The 20,855-nt window shown below is 46.9% G+C and overlaps 1 protein-coding gene across 12 annotated transcripts in view; it reads left to right on the top strand.

Moving 5' to 3' along the window:
- Window positions 1–20,855, top strand: part of PAPPA (pappalysin 1) — a 370,091-nt gene that overhangs the window by 260,037 nt on the left and 89,199 nt on the right. For all 12 annotated transcript variants that reach the window (XM_080561611.1, XM_080561609.1, XM_080561610.1 and 9 more), the window contains 2 exons: window positions 9,151–9,279; window positions 10,894–10,985. In XM_080561611.1, coding sequence (XP_080417737.1) covers window positions 9,151–9,279; window positions 10,894–10,985 — 221 coding nt within the window. The remainder of the gene's footprint in view (window positions 1–9,150; window positions 9,280–10,893; window positions 10,986–20,855) is intronic.

The raw sequence follows: 20,855 nt of genomic DNA, 5'->3' as shown, positions 1-20,855 counted from the left end.
CTCACGACCTAGAAGTAGTAGCAGAGTTTTCAGCTGCAGGGAAAAAGAAAAAAAAATGAAGGTCAAATGAGACTTTTCCTGCAGGGTGAAATAATTTATTGCAGGTCTCAGATATGTGGTAAATTAGGGTGTGCATTATCTCATGGATAATAATTTCTCTCTGATGTTTGCCTCCTTGTGTGCATCTTTATTTTGGGCTCTAAATAAGATAAGAAGTACCAGAAATCTCCTAGGAATAACAAATGCATTTTCTTTGCTTGATTGAGGAAAGAAATATTGGACAGACATGTGTTATGCAACAATTTAAAAATAACTCTCTTGTAAAACTTGGAGTGAGCCTCAAATACCGCAGAAGAAGCAGAAATGTGTTACCTACCTTTTTATCAGCAGTGTCAGCCAGTACAGCTTTTTTTTCTGCTACTTTTCCTGAACTATTGGCCTGATCATTTCCTGGGCACTTCATTTTAAAATATTTTCCTAGGAAATAAATTCCAAGTTTCTGTTAAACTTGAAGCTATCGTCAAATAGGGAATAACACTGACATACCTGCGCTGTCCTTAATACTGTGTTGGATTGCACAGCGACAGATAAAACAAAGCCCTTTGGGTGCCTCATTGCATGGTGTGTATTGAGCACACTGTGGGCCCGAAGCGTTCATGGTGCGGTTGCTTCACCCAAACCTGACCTTGCTCTTCTTGGCCAGGATCTTCTAAAATGTGGAGTGGCGTTGGGCATCTCAACGCTGATGCCCAATTCCATCATTTTCCCACATCCTCTGGTGATAGGAGAGGCAAAGTGGAAATTAAGCTCAATCGTTGCAAATCGTACCCCATTGAGGGAATTGGACACCCCAAATTATCAGCCACTGCTAAAAATACTGGCCTTGAGAGCTCGGTGCAATAAACCAAATCATTTATTCGCAGTGGTGCAGATTTTTTTTTAAATGTAAGACCAGTTGCAGATGTAATGACAATAGAGGAAATTAGCTCATGATGGGATTTTAGAAAGAGGCTAGTGGAAATATGTTCAGTAATGTTCAGTTATTAAACCATTAAAGATCCCACTGGAGACCAGCTAGTAGGATTTCTCATAATCTGAAGTGGCTTAAAGCAAAACACAGAGCCCCTAAGGAGGGAAATGACAAAATGTTCCTTTGGAATAGTCACCTCATCTCCTCGCACATCTCTGTGGGCTCTGCTCCGCAGTGTGCGTGGCACCACATGCGTCTCTGACATACGCACATGGAGGCAAAGGCCCCTTCCCTGGTCCCAGTGAGGAGCGTTTTGGGAGGACACAGCCTCCGTGCCCATACCCTCTGAGGCCAAGCTTCAGTGAGGAGCACTGGTAGAGGTGGAAGCTGAGAAAACTGCAAACATCTGTGTTCGCTCGGGGCCCAATGTAAGTCTTGCTGAAAATAGACACAATAACTTCCCCTGGCTGCTGAAGCCTCTGGAGCAGGCACTGCAAGCGGCTGCTCACACAGCTGGGTTTACCCTTTCAGGGGCATTTCACAGGAACAGGAGGGTATTAAGTCCTGACAATCAGGTCTTGGCTCAGGCCTGTTGAAAAGAAGTCCTGGAGGTGGGTCTTGCTTCAGAGAAGCTGAAGGGTATCGTCCTGCCAAGATGATGACCATGAAGAGCCTTCCTCCTGTGGGCAGAGCCGAGCCTGGCGAACCAGCACAGGGCTGAGGGAGCTGCCAAAACACCCCAAGGCCCGGCCACAAGGTATCGGTGGGCTGAGGGGTGGCTGCTGGGCTCCCAGCCCCACGCGTGCCATGCTTCAGATTGCAGCGACGTGATGTGTGCTGCTGCTGGAGCCCGCGGGGCTGCTGCTGCTGCTGCTGTGGGGAGCTCGCATGGCTGCACGGCGTGGCCCGGACGTCGTTAACAGGCCTGAGTAATCAGGCGCCGCTCGTCGAGAGGCACGATGCAACAGGCAAGGGTTCGTCGGTGACGATGATGGCCTTTACAGCAATTAGCCTGTCCTAACCTGCCTGCCGGTGCACCGAGCACAGTGCCCTGGGGGGGGGTGGATGCTGGCCCCGTTCCCTGGAAATCAATAGCGATGTGCTGATTTCCTGCCGCCGAAGGAGGGCTTTCTGTGGGTCAGGGCCCCCATCTTTCCCTCCTCGGTCCCAGCGTCAGAGCCTTCCCTCCCGCAGCGGCCAGCCCTGAGCTGCCCGTCGAGAAGTGCTCCTGTCTCAGCCTAGGGTCTGATCGCAGCCGTGAGGAACTGAACAAAACAGATTTTCTCCCTCCTTCGCTGCTTTTAATAGCAACCAGGTGCTCCGACACTTAACCTGTGTACTGCCATGAAATTGTCTGTCTGGTGCAAACACCCACGTGAGGCCCCGGGCCCCTAGCATTTACATTGCCCTGGTGTTTGTAACCCAATCTGATCTAGATCCTGCATCTCTATCATCCACTTGAAAAATTCACATGGTTGTTTGTGTTGTTGTTCAACCAAGGAAGTAGAAAACTGACTGTTGAAGTTTAATTTTTTTTTTCTTTTAAGAGAAAACAATGATCAAGAAATATCTTTCAGGCCTTGGCTGCAGACTTTGTTTTTTATTAAATGTGCTACTGTGTTTTAAATTGGTACCAGGGCAAATACTTGGACGTTTATATCAAAGTCTGCTGGAGTTAATCAGTTGCATGTATATCTATATGTTAGCTACTTTACAAACTTACGATTCTCGCATGAAGGACAGAAGCGAGGGTTCTGTTTGAAGACAAATGTTCAGCGTGCCCAAGGTCCTAGCCAGCGCTGGGATTTGGGAGCCGCGTGCTGCGGGGAGCTGCTCGGGGCAGCACGTGCCCACAGTCACAACTCGGGAGCAGGCCAGCAGCTCAGCTGCCGGGGGTTAAACCCAAAGGGTCTCACCCCGGTCTCCAAAGCTGCTTCAGATTTACAGAACAGATTTACAATTTACACCAGTGTAAGCAAGAGCAGGGCTACACAGTAAGTGGCTATTTGGATTTTGTGGCAATTGTGAGAGGTGGTGGTGACTTTGGTTCGTGGAAGTATTTCGTGGAGCAAAGGATGTTGTCCTTTTTCTAACAGATTTGATTGCTCAGCCGTTGACTTCAACCTCAAATATGTGAGGTCTTTCTGGTGTCGCAGAAGCGGGTGAGGTGGTTACGTTAGATGTTACTGTGTTCCTCACACAGGTGGAAGCAGAAGTTGAATTTGGACATCATCTTGATGCCACTGCATTGAATGGTGAGAGGCTGGCCTTCAGGTAGCTAAGTCACCTCATAGCACAAAATGTTCACCTGTGATTTTCTGTTTAGGCCTGATGCTGCTCTGTTGTTCTTCCCTGGGAAAGCCCAGTCCAGGCTTAAGCAGGGCTTGGGAGCAGAAATCCACCGTACAGTCCCCATCCTCGCATCCAGCCCATGGGTGCTCACTTGATACTTCCACTGCCCTGTTTTGGTTTGTTTGTAAACAAGCAAATCATTAAAAATAAATAAATAAGTAAAATAGAGGGCACAGAGCAAACTCACTGCCCCTGTTGGGTCCTACCTTATCAGGGGTAGAGTGAAAAGCTTCTCCAAGGCTGCTTCCTAGATATTTGTGTCTTCTGAGTCAGCTCAGAGAGGGACAGGAGACTTGTTCTGAGGCCTTTGCACCTGCCGTGTTGCTGGGCTTATCCAAACAGCCAGAGATTGGAGTGCAGCTGAAAAAACAGCCCGTGCAAGAGCTCTGGATTTTTGCCGTCCTTCTTTTGTTTACAGGATCCCACCCCTCCTCTCTCCCAACTGCAGAGCCGGGCAGGAATTCTCTTCATTATCTTCTGCCGTGCTTGTCATGCCATTTTTATTAAAAGAAGGAAAGGCAAGGCGAGGGGAGTGCGTGTGAGAGAGGAGAAGATGAAAGAACGGTCCTATATAGACAGTCAATGGCAATGCAGGAAGAAGGAGGGCAGCCGGGGAGCGAATATGTCCTAAAATGACCTCCTCCCTTGGGTTGCTCTTTATCCATTGCTTTTGGAGCGCCTGAAGGTGGGGGAGCCTGCAAACACCATGGTGGCATCGCTGAGTGGCAAAACCCAGCAGAGGTTCGTGAGCAGCAATGACAGGAGCAGTGCTCAGCTCCTCGGAGCCAGAAGCAGGGTGCCCAGGTCACTGCATGGGGCTAGGAGGCTCCAAGCATATCCCAGTGGTGAATTAGTCAATATTTGGGGTATTTGGGACCTCTGTAGATGACGTTGGGTGTTTGGGTGCCCATGCACGTCTGTGAGCAGCATGGGGGGAATCGACTGGACAGCTCCAGGCTGCAGTGAACAGGACTGGAGGCAGCGCAGACCTTCAGCTCTCCCGTGCATCCTCGTACTCAGCCCACTTTGAGCAGCTGGTTGAAAGCATTGCAACCACTGCAAATGGGGGTCACAGCTATTTGCTGCCAACAGATTTCCTGTTTTGCTCGGGGAGGCTTCCATGCTAGAGAAGAAGAGCAAAGGCGACGGTGTTAGAGGGACACGGGGATGTTGCTGGCAGAGCGGGGCTCATTCTGGCCGCAGAGAGCTGTCCAGGAAACGCTGTCTTTTGGCTCAAGGCTTCGGTGCCTATTTAAGGCCAAAGCAAGATGGGTCCTTCGTGAGGATGCTTGGGATGCAGGATTTGCATGTTTCACATAACAGTTCCTCTGACAGACGTAATTTAGCTGGAGATGCATAAGACCTTGTCATCTTGTCCTTAAATAACAGGAACACTGTCTGCTTTCATTGCTTTATGGCCATTTGTGTTTTCATAGGGCAGAAACTGGGATCAGCCCTAAGGATATTTTCAATTTTGTTGGAAACGGGAGTCTGTTCTGTTAAAAAAAACCTTTCTGCTGTTATTTGTAGTAGGAAAAACATGTGTGCCACTATGGTAGGAAGAAGGGAGGAGGCCACTTGCTTTCCCCCAGTGCTTTCACTGCATCTCAAGAGCCGTGCTGTGTCCTCGGGTGCTGCAGCCCTACCGTGGGCACAGAGCTGGTGTGGCTGGGGCAGTGCTGCCCTTGCAGCTGTGCTGGCACTCAAAGTTCAGCTGGGCATCTATATTGCACCTGTAAATTCAATCATCCTTTAAACCCACCTCAGTCTGAGTAGAAAACCCAGAGGTTCCTGGTTTACAGGAACACACAGTCTGAAAGCAAATGTCCCTCGCCCACGGGACACAGCAAGTTTAACTCAACTGCCGGCCTCCACAGTGAAAACAGGAAAAGAATTAGAGGGTTTTATATTTCCGACCCTGGATCTGTCACTTGCCACAGCAGACAGGAGAGTAGCCCTCATGGTATTTCACACAGCACGCTCTAATTCCCCCTCTAAGCAGAGGGCTTGAGTCATTGCTTTTTAATAAGACTGCCTCCCCACGGGCGGAAGCTGCAGCGATCAATGCGGCTTACTCAGTTCTCGAAAAGGTCATTAAAAGACCATAGATATAAATTTAAAAGAGTGTTTGTTCACATCCTTAATGTTAAAGATGTTCTTCTGTCTCACTTCCTTAAGCAGCATCGCGCGAAGCCGGCGCGTGTCGGACCTGGCTGACAGCGGAGTGGAAAGAGCGCGTTATCACTCTTAGTGCCATCGGCTGCGAGGGCAGGCGGGGGGGAAAATTAATGGTCAAAATCTTGCTTTTATCACTGCTCGGAGCAGCACTTGTCTTGCTGACATCTCCAGATAGAGTCTGTAATATCGACCTTGGTGCTCCATAACTATATAGGAGAGAATAAATTCTCTTTTTTTTCCTTTCTTCCTGCATTTCTTCCTTCCTTCCTCACTCTGGTACTGGGTTACTGCCCTAAGTATTGCACCTACCTGCCCTTTAGCAGGTATATTTTTCTGAAATGTGGGTACTGTGAAGGAATGCTAACAATCTGAGTAGCTGCAGATGCCATACATTTAACAGGTCAGACAGTCAGCTGCCGTCAGGGTTTTGCTGCTGGTTGCACTGGGCCAGGGTGAGCTGAAAGCTCAGTGGCTTCAGTCTGAGTTTCTGACGTGACTTTCTTGCTCCAGTCCAGGCAAATCTCCAGCTGGGACTGCGTGGTGACACTGGAGGGTGCCCCTGGACCTCCTGTGCTCCCCCTTTTCATCTCTGCTGGCCGTTCTCTGGGCACGGCAGGTCAGTTTGTTGGTCCTTCCTCGGCTGCGACAGCCTGGAGGTTGTGAGATGTGAGGTTGCTCTTGGCTGGGCTGTCCAGAAGGGGAGCAGGGATGAGGACAGCGAGGGTTGGTGCTGTGGCTGCACGGGGTACTGGCTCCTGTTCCTGCCTTTGCTTTGCAGTGCCTGTACGTCCCTAGGCATTCGTCATCATCTTTCTCTGTATTGCAGCCTAAGACAAGGATATCACATTCAGAGCTCATGGGGCATTGTGAACACAAATCAGTAAGTGGCTATTTTGTACCCAAGTTTTTTAGAAGGGAAGCCAGGCTGTACACACACCTAAATGTAGGAGCAAGGCATCAGGTATTTTGCTCACTATATGTTTTTGGAGAATAAATGGCCTTTTTTTTTTTCTTAATTATTTTCTGTTACTAAACTGTAAGGATCCCAAGCCTGTCCAAGGCACAGCAGTTCTCCAAGAGCTTTGCGTTCGCATCAGGCTGCAGCTGGAATCTCCCCTCGCCAGCAGGGAGCAGGTGACAGGATTAGACCACAGTGCTTGAAGTCATTCTTCTCTGACGTGCGTAGCATGCTCTCTGCAAATGGAGTTGTGTGTTCACAGTCCATATAAGTAAATATGCCAGAGCTCTCCCCACCTAATAGCATTCATTTCCAGTTTTCTGTCTTATTCACCCACATACACATTCATCTCCAATCACCTAATAATTCATAAACACCATATTCTCCCCTGTGCTTAATTTAGTACTAAGTCTTCTTCCATTATGTTCTGCCAACTTCCCACCCTGTACATAAACAAATGTGAACTTTTCCTGTTTTCGGTTTGCTTACATGTATACACAAGCATACACAAACACTCCCACACACTAAAACACGCTCGCAGAGACACACTTTCTGCTGTGAGCTGAATGCCTGTCCATCACCTGTTGGTGGAAATCATACGCAAAGTCAGAATTCGAAAACTTCTGCAAGTGTTTCGCACTTGCGTGTGTCATCGCAGTACATCAGAAAGCACTGTTGATTTGTTTATTTTGTAGCTGTTATAGCTGCCCGAACTGTTCATTTGTATGAAGTCTTTTCTGAGTATTGAACGTTTTGTGGTTAGCAGATATCCAGTGGCAAAATCTAAATTTCTGCAAATATACTTGTTAATCATAAATATTTTATGGTTTTGAGAAAGACTTGATAAATAACCACCCTTTAATAATCAAAGCTTGCCTCTACTTTCACTTTATCAGTATATATCAGCTTCCCATCTTAATCAGTGGTTTTAACCAGGAGGGAAATCTAGAGGAAGCCCTCAGTATTATGCATCAGTGTGTGTTTGGCCGCTGAAGTTAGTTCATGTCATTTCTTTTTCTGGTTGGCTCTTAGGACCATTTTATACAGGATGTTACTAGGGCAGAAGATAGAGAATTTTCATTTTAATTAAATAAATACTTATACTAATATCTAGGTAGATATCTCCCCGATCTGTAGAGCAACTAGGATATTGTTTGTGCTGCCTGAATTCACTCAAGTTTAGCTAATAGGCACTACAGGCTACTGCTGACAGGAATCAGGTGAAGAAGCAATAAGAAAACACTTGTGGGGTGGTTTTGTTCCACTGCATTTTATCCCCAATTTAAAGTGTGGTAACAAAGAATCACATCCCTGTGTTGTAAGCATGCAGTTCATTCAATGATAGTTTGCAGGCATAGTATCCTTGAGAAACAGCATTGTTGTAAAATATAGTGTGTGGTACTGGAGCTTAAGTCATGCTCGTTAATTTAATGAGTGTTGTAAGGAGGTAGTTATTTCACAAACTTGAGTATTTCGGTAACTACAGTCCATTGATACCTACTTCAGCGGCTTGTTGCTCTGTGTAGTAGATATATCTCTTCGTAGCACACACTTCATTAATACACGCTTCTGACCAAGCTCCTGTGACAGAAAGACATCTATATTGCTCTCGGTAATTGGGGCAACGCGAGCGCAGTGAGTAGAGGCCTGGCGTAGGTTAGGAGAGAGCCGGGCTGCGGTGTGGGCTCTGCCAGCAGCCTGATGGATGACTTCAGGCAAATCGTGTTGCCTTCCCTGCTCCGTGGCTTTACAAATCAGCACAATGAGGCTAATGGTAATGAGGTTCTTTGTGGAACATTTTGAGTTCTGATAAAGTCAAAGACATTGTTCAAGCTAAACATTCATATTAGGCTTTTATTATTTTTGTATTACACATAAAATCACTTCTCATTTACAGATGCACAGGATTTAAGCAATTAAGGTTTTGCATAAGTATGTAGCAGTTTGATAATTCTTTATATGAATGTTTAGATGGTAATACCATGATCTGGTACCATGGTTCAGATCCTATTTTTGCGCTGTCCTGGAGATGAAGAAACCTTTTAAACTCTACTGTTCTAATACCCTCACAAAGTGGATAACACGTTTATCTATCACTGAAACAGCTCCGGCCCAATTCTGTCTTAAATCAATAGGTAAATTACCACTGGCCCCAGCTGAGGCTGGACTGAGCGCGGGGCTGGTGAGGAAGTAATCAGTGTTTGCAGAGTATTTGGAGTTCCTTGAGTGGCACCATCTTGCAGGTAACGCCTTCCCTGCCATGGAGGGACGGGAGCAGCAGTGCCCCGAGGCCGAGCACATGAAGCCCGGGGCTGGTTTCTGAGGCGCTGCTGCCTGTCAGGATATACTGGCACCGCTCAGCACTGCCTGAGGCTGGGCCGAGGCAGCAGTGACCCGACCTGCATGGTTGTCATCAGCAAGTAGTTCAACCGTCAGATAGCCAAGGGCTGCACCTGTTTGTGCTCAGAGATGGGCCTAAATCGAGTGTGGACATACAGGGCACTGATGGTGCTCACAACAGAGGCACCCAACCAAAAACTATTCCCATCAAAATGAGGTAGGAATGTTCTGAGGGCCTGACCAAACCAAGACTTGATTTTTTGGTGGCCAGCCCCCATTTCAGTAGCTCCTTCTCCGCCCTTTGTTACTGCCTTTGTTGTACGACCACTTAATATTTCCCCTTGTGTTGCAGGGAACTGAGTGATGGGACCACGTACACGTACCAGGTCGTCATTGTTTCTGGGGCAGAGGAGAGCGAGCCTTCTCCTGAGCTTGTGTATATCTCTGGAAGTGGATACTGCGGAGACGGGATTATCCAAACGTAAGTCTGGAGCGAGCAAACAGATAAATCTGAGCACATCTACTCAGCCAGGATCTGAGACTAGAAAGGAAGTGATGACCTCTGATGTCTCCTTAGCTTAGGCCGGCTCTCATCTGTAGATAATGACTCATGTGCTTGATGATTACCAGGATGATGACATTTAATTGGAACTTAGGCCCTGCTATCCTGGCACCAGTAGATACAGAGAGAGATACAGATAATGGAGTCCAGACAGCAGGATCGATATGAAAGTACGCTATGTGCTGTTTATGCTGTTTGTTCATGTATGCATATCGCATATATATATATGCGTGTATATGACATTTCCTATATAGAGCAGTGCTAGGAAAATTCACACTGACTTTGGTGCTGTTGTTACACATGAAGCCCCAATACCTGGCAGCTGGTGGACAGGGTAAAACCCCTGCTATCTGGCCAGCCGGGTTCCTGCTACCTCCTCTTGTTCGACCGATCACAGGAGCTGGGATGCATTTGGAGGTGATAGACTTGGCCTCAGAGAGAGAGTGCTGGGAATTGCGTGTGCTTGGTCAGCCCCTCCCTCTCACCAGCTGCCAATCCCCAGACCACTGAAAATGTAAAACAATCATTCACAACTATGTTAGGGTTTATTCTTTTACTATGTTGGACCTTAAGGCCACCTGCTTCCAAGATTCCTGGCATTAGATAATTTAATTATTTACATGATGGAAGTAACAACAAGCAAGCGCTTAATCCAGCCAGTATTATTTTCTTGAAATAATGCTGATCAGCAATCACACAATACAACTCTGTCAGATGATATACCTGGCAGCAAGTATTTGCAGGATGAGGCCCAACAGGCAGGGAAATCAAAGAGAACAATCAAACGACATATAAATCCAGGGCAGTCTTGGAGAGAGAGGTGGAGAAAGACAGATTAATTTTGCTTTCCATAACTTTTCTCCTACTGTTATGTTTGCACATTCCTAAAACATCACTTGTGGCTTTGCAGCAAGCGTCGAACAATAGCTGAGCTGCCTCAGGAGCGAGCAGGAACCAGACTGTGTCACAGCTTGGTTGGTTGTGGCCCCACTTGCAGCTGTGGCAGCCCCTTTCTCATCTGGTTCGCACTCTTCTCCCCGCGTGCCTCTGCAACAGTGCGGGCTGGAGCAAGGCAGGACCCCATCCCCAACACGACCCTGCCGACTGCTCCCCTCTGAGTGCTGTCACCTGGAATAGCCCAGCACTGGGCTTCATACCTTGTTATTCCTGTGCTGGGGTCACAGGCTGGCCTTTCCCGATTTAATACAAAGGGTTTCAGAGATTACTGTTCTCTTTCTCCCCACCTGCTGAGTTGCAGCCGCACCAGCTATGAAGGAAGTTGCTCATATCCTCATCAGAGAACAGCAAGTGGTATCCACATGTGCAGGAGAGAAGTGGCCAGGCAAGCTTGTGAACCAGGAATGATGAAAGTCAGGACTGGAGGAGGAAGGGAGAGGAGTTTTCAGGGTCAGCACATAATGCTGCTGTACTGGATTTCAAGGCTTTGGGGTTCTGCAGAGGGGTTACAGCAATCATTGGGATGATGCCGTTTGCCATCTGACTCCTTTTTGCTCGTTTGTGCCCTGCCTACAGAGACCTGGGGGAAGAATGTGACGACATGAATAAGATCAACGGTGATGGCTGCTCCCTATTCTGCCTGCAGGAGTTATCCTTTAATTGCATCGGTAAGTCCGGCTCGCAGCCTTTCTACTCACGGTGGGCAACAGCTCTATGCAAAATGCAAGGAAAAAGTCAACAGCAGTTTCAGCATTTCCAGCTGAAGAGTTGTCATGGAAGAGGGAAAAAAGGTGGAATTTGTAGGTTTGAAAGGCGAACATATCTTCCCAGCTTCTGGTCATTTTGATGGGAAATTGGTTCTGCTGGCTTTGAAACAGCCTCGGACTTAAGGCTAAGTCAGCCATTGTGGGACTGATCCAAAGCCCATTGAAGTCAGTGGGTGGCTTTCCACCAGTTTCAATAGGCTTTAGATCTGGCTACGTGAGAAGACATGAACTGATTTTTTTCTGGTAAACAGGAGGAGGAGTGAAAGGGGAAGGGACTGAGACCAGAAGCAAGTCCAGCTGAGGTCACACCTCCTTTGAGTTGCAAATCAATATCTGAGGATCAAAGGTCTAGCTAATCCCCTTTTTGAGAGGTGAAAACTACTTAATCAGATTTCATTTGCAAGCCTGGTTTGCTCTGATTAGCAAAACCTGTAAGCACAATGGCCGGAAGATGCTCGAGCTATCTGGGATAGCAGGGCTGCGGTTGTGAGCTTTACATATTTATTAAACTCTCTAGGAATGCTGGGGGCAGAGAAGAGAAAAGACCAATTTACTCTGCACCTTGTGTGGGGCAGTCTTGAGTTGTGGGATTGCATTTCCCAAACTGGACTCAGCAAGGCCTGGAGAAGGATGAAGCATGCAGACCTTCTAAAACCAAAGTTAATGTTTATAAAGGGTTGGCCTTTTCTCAAGAGGTTTAACAGGTTCCTTATCTAGATCAACCAAGCAAATACTCTGTCTGTCCCATCTAGTGATCCCATGCCTGCAGCTTAGGGCATTGGTCCTAAGCAGATAATATAATGTTGGCAAGACTGAAATTTGCTCTTTTTGGCAATCAGATGATTATCTCTTGTGGCTGGAGCAACATATAAAGGACCTCACAGGCAACGTATTTCCCTCGGGTGGTAAGCTGGGGACTGCTTGTCTCATCTTTACTACTGCATTTTTACTTCAGCAGCCCACGCAGTGAGACTTGAGGCCTGATTTGGTGATGTACTTATTTCCATATGTAAATCACTCTATTGAAATTTGAGAATATTTATGGTCAAGGCTAATTATGACTATTGGTGGTCTTGAAGTCACGTTTGTGTTTCAAGTAACTTGCTGAATTAGACCTCAAACACTGAAAGAAATTAGTCATAATATTTTGAAAGTGAAATAAACACTAAAGCAAATGTTTTGGATTCTCCAAAAGCCGGGCGTAGTCCAAGGCTGGTTGCGGCAAGGATTTGAGTTGTAGTTGTACAGCTGCATCTGTTTCACCCTGTTCAGCAGCAGGTCTGAGTTGCCTGGTCCAGGTCGGTGCTTTGGCCACATCCCAGCTTTACGTTAGGACATGAGCCAGGTCCTCCCCTGCGCTCACTGGTTCTCAGGGAAACCAGGCTGGGTGGGCTGGGCAGGAGCTGCATCGTGCTCCCAGCACGTCCCCACACTGGAGTCCCGGCCTTTGGAGCACGCGGCGGTGTCGTGACAGGTGAGTGCAGGAGCCTGTATGCGTGTTCATCTCCAGTACCAGCAGCAGAGCTGGTTGTGAGTATGGAAAAAACCTGTCTGACAGCAATGTGATTAAAAAAAAATGAGTAATTACAGTATAAACTCGGATAATTCTATGCCATCACAGAGGGAAAGATTTTTCAGATTTGCCTCTGTTGAAAAGGAAAGGGGAATTCCAGGGGTAACAAGTTGTTTGGGTTTGATGAGCTTCAGGAGGCTGCGGTTTTGCACAGGTCCTGGATTACAAAAGTGAATGAAATCCAATTGGTTGTCTGTGAAATCCCAAAAGTGAGGATTTATGTGGGTGAATCAAAATAACTAAATCAATGGCAAGGTGCATGGGCCCAGTCTTCAAAAACATTTAGTTGTATGACTGTACAATTGTGGTAGTGCGACTGTTGTGGTGGTGATGGCCTCCGTGTGCCGGCAGGTCTGTGGGAGGAGGCCGGCTGCTGTTGTTTTTGGAGGCGCTGCCTTCACCAAATCCCTAGGAAAGGTGCAGTCAGGGAAGGAAATACCTGTGAAACAGGCCCTGTTGGCTTCTATGGGTGTTGGACCATCATGAATTAGGCCAATAAAAAATAGAAACTGCTGCCTAATCTTTCAGGCAAACAAAGAGCGCAGATTTTTATTCTGTTTTAACATAACAAGCATTAAAGACTCGTGAGAAAGCATGAAAGTATTGGGGAAATGAGTGACAGGACATATTACATAATAAAAAAAAAGAACAAAAATTCATCATTCTCCATAATCTAATAATATTAGTCTGGGTCCTCTGTCTTTAGCCAAACAAAAGCCTTCATTGAGACTGGTGGGATGTTTTCTTGGAAAATACAGAATGCTTGGGCCCCTGTTTGAGGAGGAGAGAAAAATAAGTGTAATATATTTCCATGTTTATGAGGCTGACATATGTTATAATCCTGCAGGACAACAAGTAATTATTTCAGGCAGTGTTATTTTTGCAGTGATGTTCTAGTTGTACTATGTAGCCTTTTAGAGCCCCAGGAATCACTCCTCTTCACCAAAGAATTCAGCGAGCCTCAAACACATGTTCAGAGGCTTTGCTGAATTGGGGCCTCAGGGTTTGATCTTGCAAATGTTTCCTTCCAGGCTTGTTTCTGAACTACCACAAGGCATTCTTTGGACTTCAGCAAATCTAACCACAATAGTGAATGCAATGCTTGTCACAAATTGTCTGCAGGATGGGGTCCCACATGGCAAAAAATAATCGCTAAACATTTGGGTTGCAAAGGCAGGATTGAAGGGGCGTCACCGGTGTCCCGTAGCAGGAGGTTTGATAGCAAAGCCCGAGTGGGCTTCTTCCATCCACAGCAGAGACTGCTCATGTCACCTCCTTTGATAGAAGAGAAATACAACAGAACAAGCAATCGCCATAAAGCTTTACGTTTAGAGCCATGAATCAGAGAATAATTTCGGCTGGAAGGAGTCTCTGGAGGTCTCCGGTCCAAGCAGGGCCAACTTCAAAGCTAGATCCAGCTTCAAAGTTGGAGTACATTGCTCAGGCTCATGGCCAGCTGCACTGGCTATCTCCAAGGATGGAGGCTGCCTGTTTGCAGGTGTCCTTCTGTCTGTCTTGCTCTGTCTGCCTTTTAGGATCATGAGGTTTATGTGCTTTTTTTTATTGGTCCAACTTTCCATTGAATAAATGGCAGAAGGCTCTCAAGACACTTTGCGCTAGTGCCTGTAATAAAATTAGACTTTTTTTTTTTTCCCTTGGTTTTGTTTTCCCTCCTCCTTTCCTCTCTAATCAGATAACAGGGGATCAATCTGCTCTGCCACGGGAGGAGGGGCGTGGGGGAAGGAAGGAGGGAGGCAGGGAAGAAAACTGTGTGGTCTTTACTGTCAGGCTGTCCTGGCCTTCTCTGAACACAAAGCCGAGTAAAAGAAAACAGATAAGATTAATAGCGTTTTCTTCCTGCAACATGCTGAAGAGCGACAGTGAGATTAATTAATTAATTAATGAAAGCATCTGGCAGGGCTCCTTTTTTTTTTTTTAAAGTCCTGTGGTACACTCGCCCTTCCCATCCTGAAATTCATCATCTCTACTTTTTTTCCCTTTGCTTAGCAGATTTTGCATATTTTATCTCCTCTGCCCAGAATTGGGTCCCACGGGGGAAGTTTCACTTTGCCTTTTGATTCGTAGGAGAGGAGCGAGTCAGAGTCTTGTCTGCTGTGACGGATGCGCCCCTCTCCTACCTCTTGGCTGCTTTCCTTTCACCTTGCTCTTGTTCACTCCTGGGACACCTGATTTTTGTGATTAGTGAGGATCCCGGCCAAGTTCAAGCCAATGAATCCCGTGTAAAACGGGCCCTGGTCACAAGAGTTACGATTTGCAGTTGTGTGAACCCAGAGCTTTTTAGCACTTGATCCGTTCCCGGCAGACTGTTGAGAAATGGGTGTCTAACAAGCAGCTGAGCACCTTGTCCTTGGTATGCACTCTCCCACACACAAACACCGTACACATGCACCCAGATATATGTGCGTACATTGAAAAAGAGCGCTGCTTTCATTTGCATTCCTTTTGTTGAGTGTGATGTGCATTATGCATTGATTTAGCTCTCCAGTGCTGAAGAAAGAGAAGGATATAATAGAAAAGATGCAGAGATCAATGTAAAAGAAGGAAGGGGGGGAGAGATTAATATGAAAAGAGATGAGTAAAGACTGATAGACGCATTGAAACCCGGCTGGAAAGTAGCTGCAGAACTTCTATCTCGCCTTAAGTTTGCCTGGTAATTTATGGGGTTTTCAGTCACATCTTATTGGTGTTGTTATTGCCATACTTTATCTCCTTTGCTTATGAGGGACTCCTCGCGAAAGGCTTTGTGCAGCCAGGCAGGGCAGCAGTGCCGCTGCCTTCGACGTGTGAGTGGTCGCGCTGAGGAACGTGAGCTTTCCAGCGAGGCACATGCTTCCGTGGGTTGTTGGACGGGGGCCTCTGGGATGTGAAATACAAAATAAAGGCACAGGGCAGAGGAAAACAGAAAATAAACATATCTAACTCTTGAATTTACCACCGGTTTCTGGCATGCTTGCAGCATTAGTCACCAGTGGTTGTTCAGAGAGAAGTATGATTTTAATTTGACAACGCTCTGTTAGCACCTTTTCTTTTGCTTCTGCTTGGCCCCAAATGTTTTTCTGCTACCTTACAAATCTGGATCTGTCATTCTCCTCCTCGGAGGCCTCTCCCTCCAGCTGTGAGCCTTACCTTTGTGGGAGCTCTATCCTTTACCTCTCCCATTATCCATAAATTAAGCATAGCACTTTCCCCTAATCTTATTGTTTGGAGGGCTGCATTGCATTCAGGGAAATGATTAATATTCATGAGCTTGCTATCTCTGTTTGGTGCATAATCCTCTGGGGAAATTGCAGTGTTAAATGAGTGACACAAACCTAATTTTATATGTCTTTTCTTTCCTTTCTTTCTTTTTCCTTTTTTTCCCTTTCTGACAGAGAAGTAATGTGCTTAAAATAAATTGATGGATGACCATCCATATTCATTGTGGGCATGCTTTGAGAGCGCGCCTCGCTCCCAGCCTGGCCCCCTCCCCTCCTCATACCCCTGCACGGGAACACGGCTTTGACTGCTGAAACCGCAGCCCCACGCAGCAGTGAATGGTGATTTCTCCCACAAACACCAAATAGGCCCTGGCTGGCCCCACAGAGGACTCCCAGCAGAACAGCAGCACGGGAGAAACCGAGCCGCCTGGTGAGGGAAGCTCAGCATCTCGCAGGACATCAGTAAGGGTAGAGCATTGAGCAAGTAGCTTGGGAAGGAGTGCTGTCGATAAAGAAGCTGAGGATCCGTAGAAGGATTTCATAACGGATAGCAATTAATTTAGTGACTGGAGCTATTCAGATAATATTTGTGTGAATCCTTCAGCTTAAGGCAAATACTTTGAAGCTGACTGTTTCCTGCAGCTTATGGGAGTGTGGCTACATGTTCCAAAATGTCTAAGCACTCATTTGGCAAGTTAGTAATAACAGCATCGTCATAAAGTCTCTTAAAGTGATTTTCAGACTGTCATCATTAATAGTGCCGTCTTAGCAGGGCCAGCTGAACCACAGAGAAGAGAGCGCAGGCATCTCAGGCAGCAAAATGCTTTTTTGTGGGGGAGAATGTGGGCTGGGGTGGCATTTGCCTACATTTTTCTCTCGGCCAGTGACTCCAGCCCAGATCAATCCAGCTTTGGTGTTTAGGACATGGCTAGAGTGAGAGCCCAGCAGAGAATTGCTCCTCTGCTTGTTGCATCCCTCTTGCATTACTCTCTTTGCGGATCAAAGAGGCTTCCACGGCTGGTCATGCTTCCCTCCTTAGAGCATCCTCCGTGACTCAACAGCGGCTTGCTGTGCTCAGAGGATGATGCTGAGCACAAGACCTGCCTTTGCAATAACATCCAACCACACACACAAACAAGCTGTTTGTTTTCCTTAGTGAGTGGCACCAATGTCTTATTTTTATTTTTTTATTTTTTTTTCCTCCTGGGCTCCTTCCCAGCCTCTGAAGCAGGCGGGCCAGGTGTCGCGAAGGGCCACGCCGGCCAGCCTTTTTGTGGTTGTAGCAGTTGCTGCCTTATGCGACAGAAATCACAAGATTTTCAGTTGAACAGTCTCCAAGTGTAGCTAATAAGTCTGTGTAAGTCTGAGGAAATACTGAAGTATTATCAGCACTGCTTTTCTGATTTATCCGAACACCCAGAGAGGGAAACGAGGGTAGGTGGAAGAGGAGGCGCATTGTAGTGCTTTTCTAACATGCCTGGAGTGGGGGGAAGGCCGTGTTGGCTCCCGTTGGCAATCCACAGAGCAGATAAGGTCTTCCTACCACTGCCAGCAATGCAAAATATCCTTTCTCTTAAGTGACAGAGGCTTGTGTTCTTGGAGGTGAAATATCAAGTTTCAGAGCCGGGCTCTGTGAAGGAGTTGTAATTGTATCTGTCTGCAGCAAGCAGATCAATTGCATAATTATTGTGCTCCGACCGCTATATCATACCGATGAGCCGAGTCACGCCAGACAAAGGACAAGCCCAGGAATGTATTTCCACAAAGCAGCTGAATTACCAGGGAGCCGAGCTCCACAAGCGCGTTATATCGGCCCTGCTAGGTTCAGGAGATGCTCAGACATGATTGTCATATTGTACAGAAAACAGCCTCCTGCAAGGCCCCTGGATGTTCCGCAGTAGATTGCAACACCCACGTTTACTTCATTTCCAAGGTGTCTGCTTTATTTCATTGAAGAAAAACGTCACAATTTATTGATATGCAACTTTATTCGCAAAGGTCTGCCCGAGCTCTGTGCGGTGGTTTTCCTCTTTGCAAATCAGGATATCCAGGAAGGAAAATAGCTCTCAAATGTTTTAATGCAGCAGGAAGTATCTCTGTCTCTGGCTTCTTCAGTATTAGAGATCAGAGGATACCCTGGAAGCAGGCCACGTAACTCACCCTGTTCCCACTGAAGCCAAAGGTGAAACGCTCACGGAAACAAATGGTGCAGGTTCTGCGATCCCTCAGCGACTGTGATCTGCGCTGGAGTTATTCCTGCTTTTGAGACAGAAACCTCTGGATGTATTTCTTCTCATCTGTGGACACAAACACCAGCGCTGGAGATGCTGATTAGGTGACAGGTAAAATCCCACATCTACAGAAGCTGCTGACTTCGGCAAGCCTGTGATCTGGCCCTCGCCGCAGCCAAAAGGGCCCGCATGCCTCTGCCTCCCCGCGAGGTCTGAACAGACCTTTCAGGGGTTAAAATGTGAAGCTCATTCTGTTCCAAGAATTTGTTACTCTGAGACAATGCTTCTGCATTTTTGTGTCCCCCCCCTTTTTTTCTTTTTTTTTTTTTTCTTTTTCCCTCGGACGAATAGTTATGTGGCATGAGGCTTGTTATAGTTGGAAGCATCCCTAAGTAAACAGCTGAGCTTAAAAATACTTTTTTTCTTTTTTTTTTTTTTGTCTGGCCTTTAAAAAAAAAAAAAGTAGTTATTGCACAAAAGAAGACTATGCTGATGCCAATCACTGCATCCTAGCTGAAAACAGGAAGCCGCCCCGAGTGTCTGTCCCCAGCACTTTGACCATGCAGTTCGGACATAAAAAGCCTCATCGGAGGATGTGCCCTGTGCTATGAAGTGGATCTCTTTCTCTCTCTCTCTCTCTTTTTTTTTTTAATGAGGTGGAAGGCTGCCTATCACAGATAAGTGTATATCCTGTATGTCTGCTTCCTGACGTGTTTCAGACTTGATTTGTGTTGCTGTAGTTTTTCTGGCCTCACTTTGGCCAGGTGACGGGGAGTTACTTGCTGACCCAGGCAGGGTCTGATGGGTGCTCCCCGGCCTCTCTCCCAGTCCTTTTCCTTACCTGGTGCTTCTTTTATCTCTGAGCCCTGGGGGGGTTGTATTTCAGTGCAAAAGGCTGCGTTTTGCACTGTGCTCGATCACCTTAAGAGGCAAGGACAAACAGAGCTCACATCATTTTCTGTGCAATGCACAATAGCCCCGCGATTGTTCTAGATCTTGAAAACCAATTACAATTGGCAAGTTTTAGGAAACAAGCCATGTTGTGCTAATGTTTTCCCACAAATCCCCCTTCTCCAGGTTGATGGCTGCCATGTAGTGTTCAGGGATTCCTGGGCGTGACAGATTTCTCTGCTAAACCTGAGATTTCTTTCTCCCACTAGCCCAAAACAAGGGCAAGAACGGGACTTTGGTTTGGCTCCGATGTTTTGGTGCCTTCAGTGATGGTTTTGTCAGGGGAAAGGAGCTCTGACTGCCTGAATGAATACACGTTCCCCGAGTTCAGCTCAGGATCCTTCAGCATCTGTTCTCAGTCCCCAGGGACTCCTGCTGCCAGGTACTATGCCTGCAGACATTTTTCTGTTCTAGGTTTAAGCTGGATTTCCAGGCAACTGTTTTTTAATTTTTTGAAGTCATTTCTCCTTGAGGACAAATCAGATTTACTTCATGTTCTCTTCCTCCATGTATTACTCAGTTCAGATTTGATTTTAAAGTGACAAGTCTGTAGTGTTGATGAACATAGTCCGTGGCATGGGTGACCAACACATCACCATGGTCTTCATTAGGTCTTTGTATCCTATAGATCTCTGTGGAGACAAAAAATAAATTGTATTATCAAGGCCCTGGATGCATTTCATGTAACAGTAGGCAAGAACAGATCAGAAAAGGCCTCCTGCGCCCCTATGGAAATAAAGATGTTTGCTGCTGCTTACTGGAGATACGTCTCTCCTCACACTGCCCTCCCCAGCTCTGAGCCTGTAGGACTCTCTGGATTTAACTGGGCTTTCACACTGCTGGTGGAAAGGGAAGAAGCCTGCTAGTTTATATTTTGTGAGGGCAATCGTTGGAAGAGACAATCTGGTTGTTTTTCACTTTGCTTACAAAAATGTGAAGCCCGACTCTAACCTACCGAGCATCATGGACCACGTTAAGAACTGGGAGTCAGAACTGGTGCTCAGTACCTGCGGAAGGAAGAGCTGGCTGCTGTGGGCTGTGGACTCTTCAGTCCCCTCGTCAGTGCCTGGGAAGGATTTGGAAAAGTTACCGTCTTTGACATGACCCTGAGCAGGAAACCCCGGGCAGGAGACATGTCCCCCCTGTGTCCCCCCTTCTCACCAGCAGTCCCCTCCAAGCACGGCGTTGCCCACTGCAGGATGGCATGTCAGTCCTAGGACTCGCGGATCTTCCATCAGACAAAATAGTGGTTGTGAAGCCCCTTCCCCCCACCGTCTTTCACAGCACACGGAGGTGAGCAGGTACCTCATCTGCTCTCAGTTTTCGGGCGTGGGGCCATGCAGCCAGCAGACCTGGCGGCAGGGTGAGCGGCCATGCAGGTCTGTAAGGCTTTGTTAAGCATTTTTAGGCAGTCTCCATTTAATTCAGACATCTCAGTCTCTCCATTCGGTTCCTCCCTCGGGTTTTGCAGGCTCCGAGCAGACAGATTTATTGGGGTCTTAAGCATAATCAGGAACAAATTAGCCTCTGTTAGGATCACACACTGGCCTGGATCACAGCTATTCAAGGGCTGCCTTCCCATCCATGTGCGCATGAATTAAGTCATCTGATTGGAGTAGGTCTTGAGTATTCTTTTATCCCAAACACATGATCTTATCAGAAGCCCATTACGTTTATCATCGCATTAGGAGGGAACATTTGGAGCCAGTACAGGAGTATGTTGGCTATATAAATGCTGTGCTTACTTCAGTGCCTATCGTGAAAATAAGTCCGTGCTTCAGGGAGGCAAGGGAAACAC

This window comes from Anser brachyrhynchus (genome assembly GCF_964034855.1).
Source record: "Anser brachyrhynchus genome assembly, chromosome: 19".
NCBI lineage: Eukaryota > Metazoa > Chordata > Aves > Anseriformes > Anatidae > Anser > Anser brachyrhynchus.
This window is presented reverse-complemented; position numbering and strand designations above follow the sequence as displayed.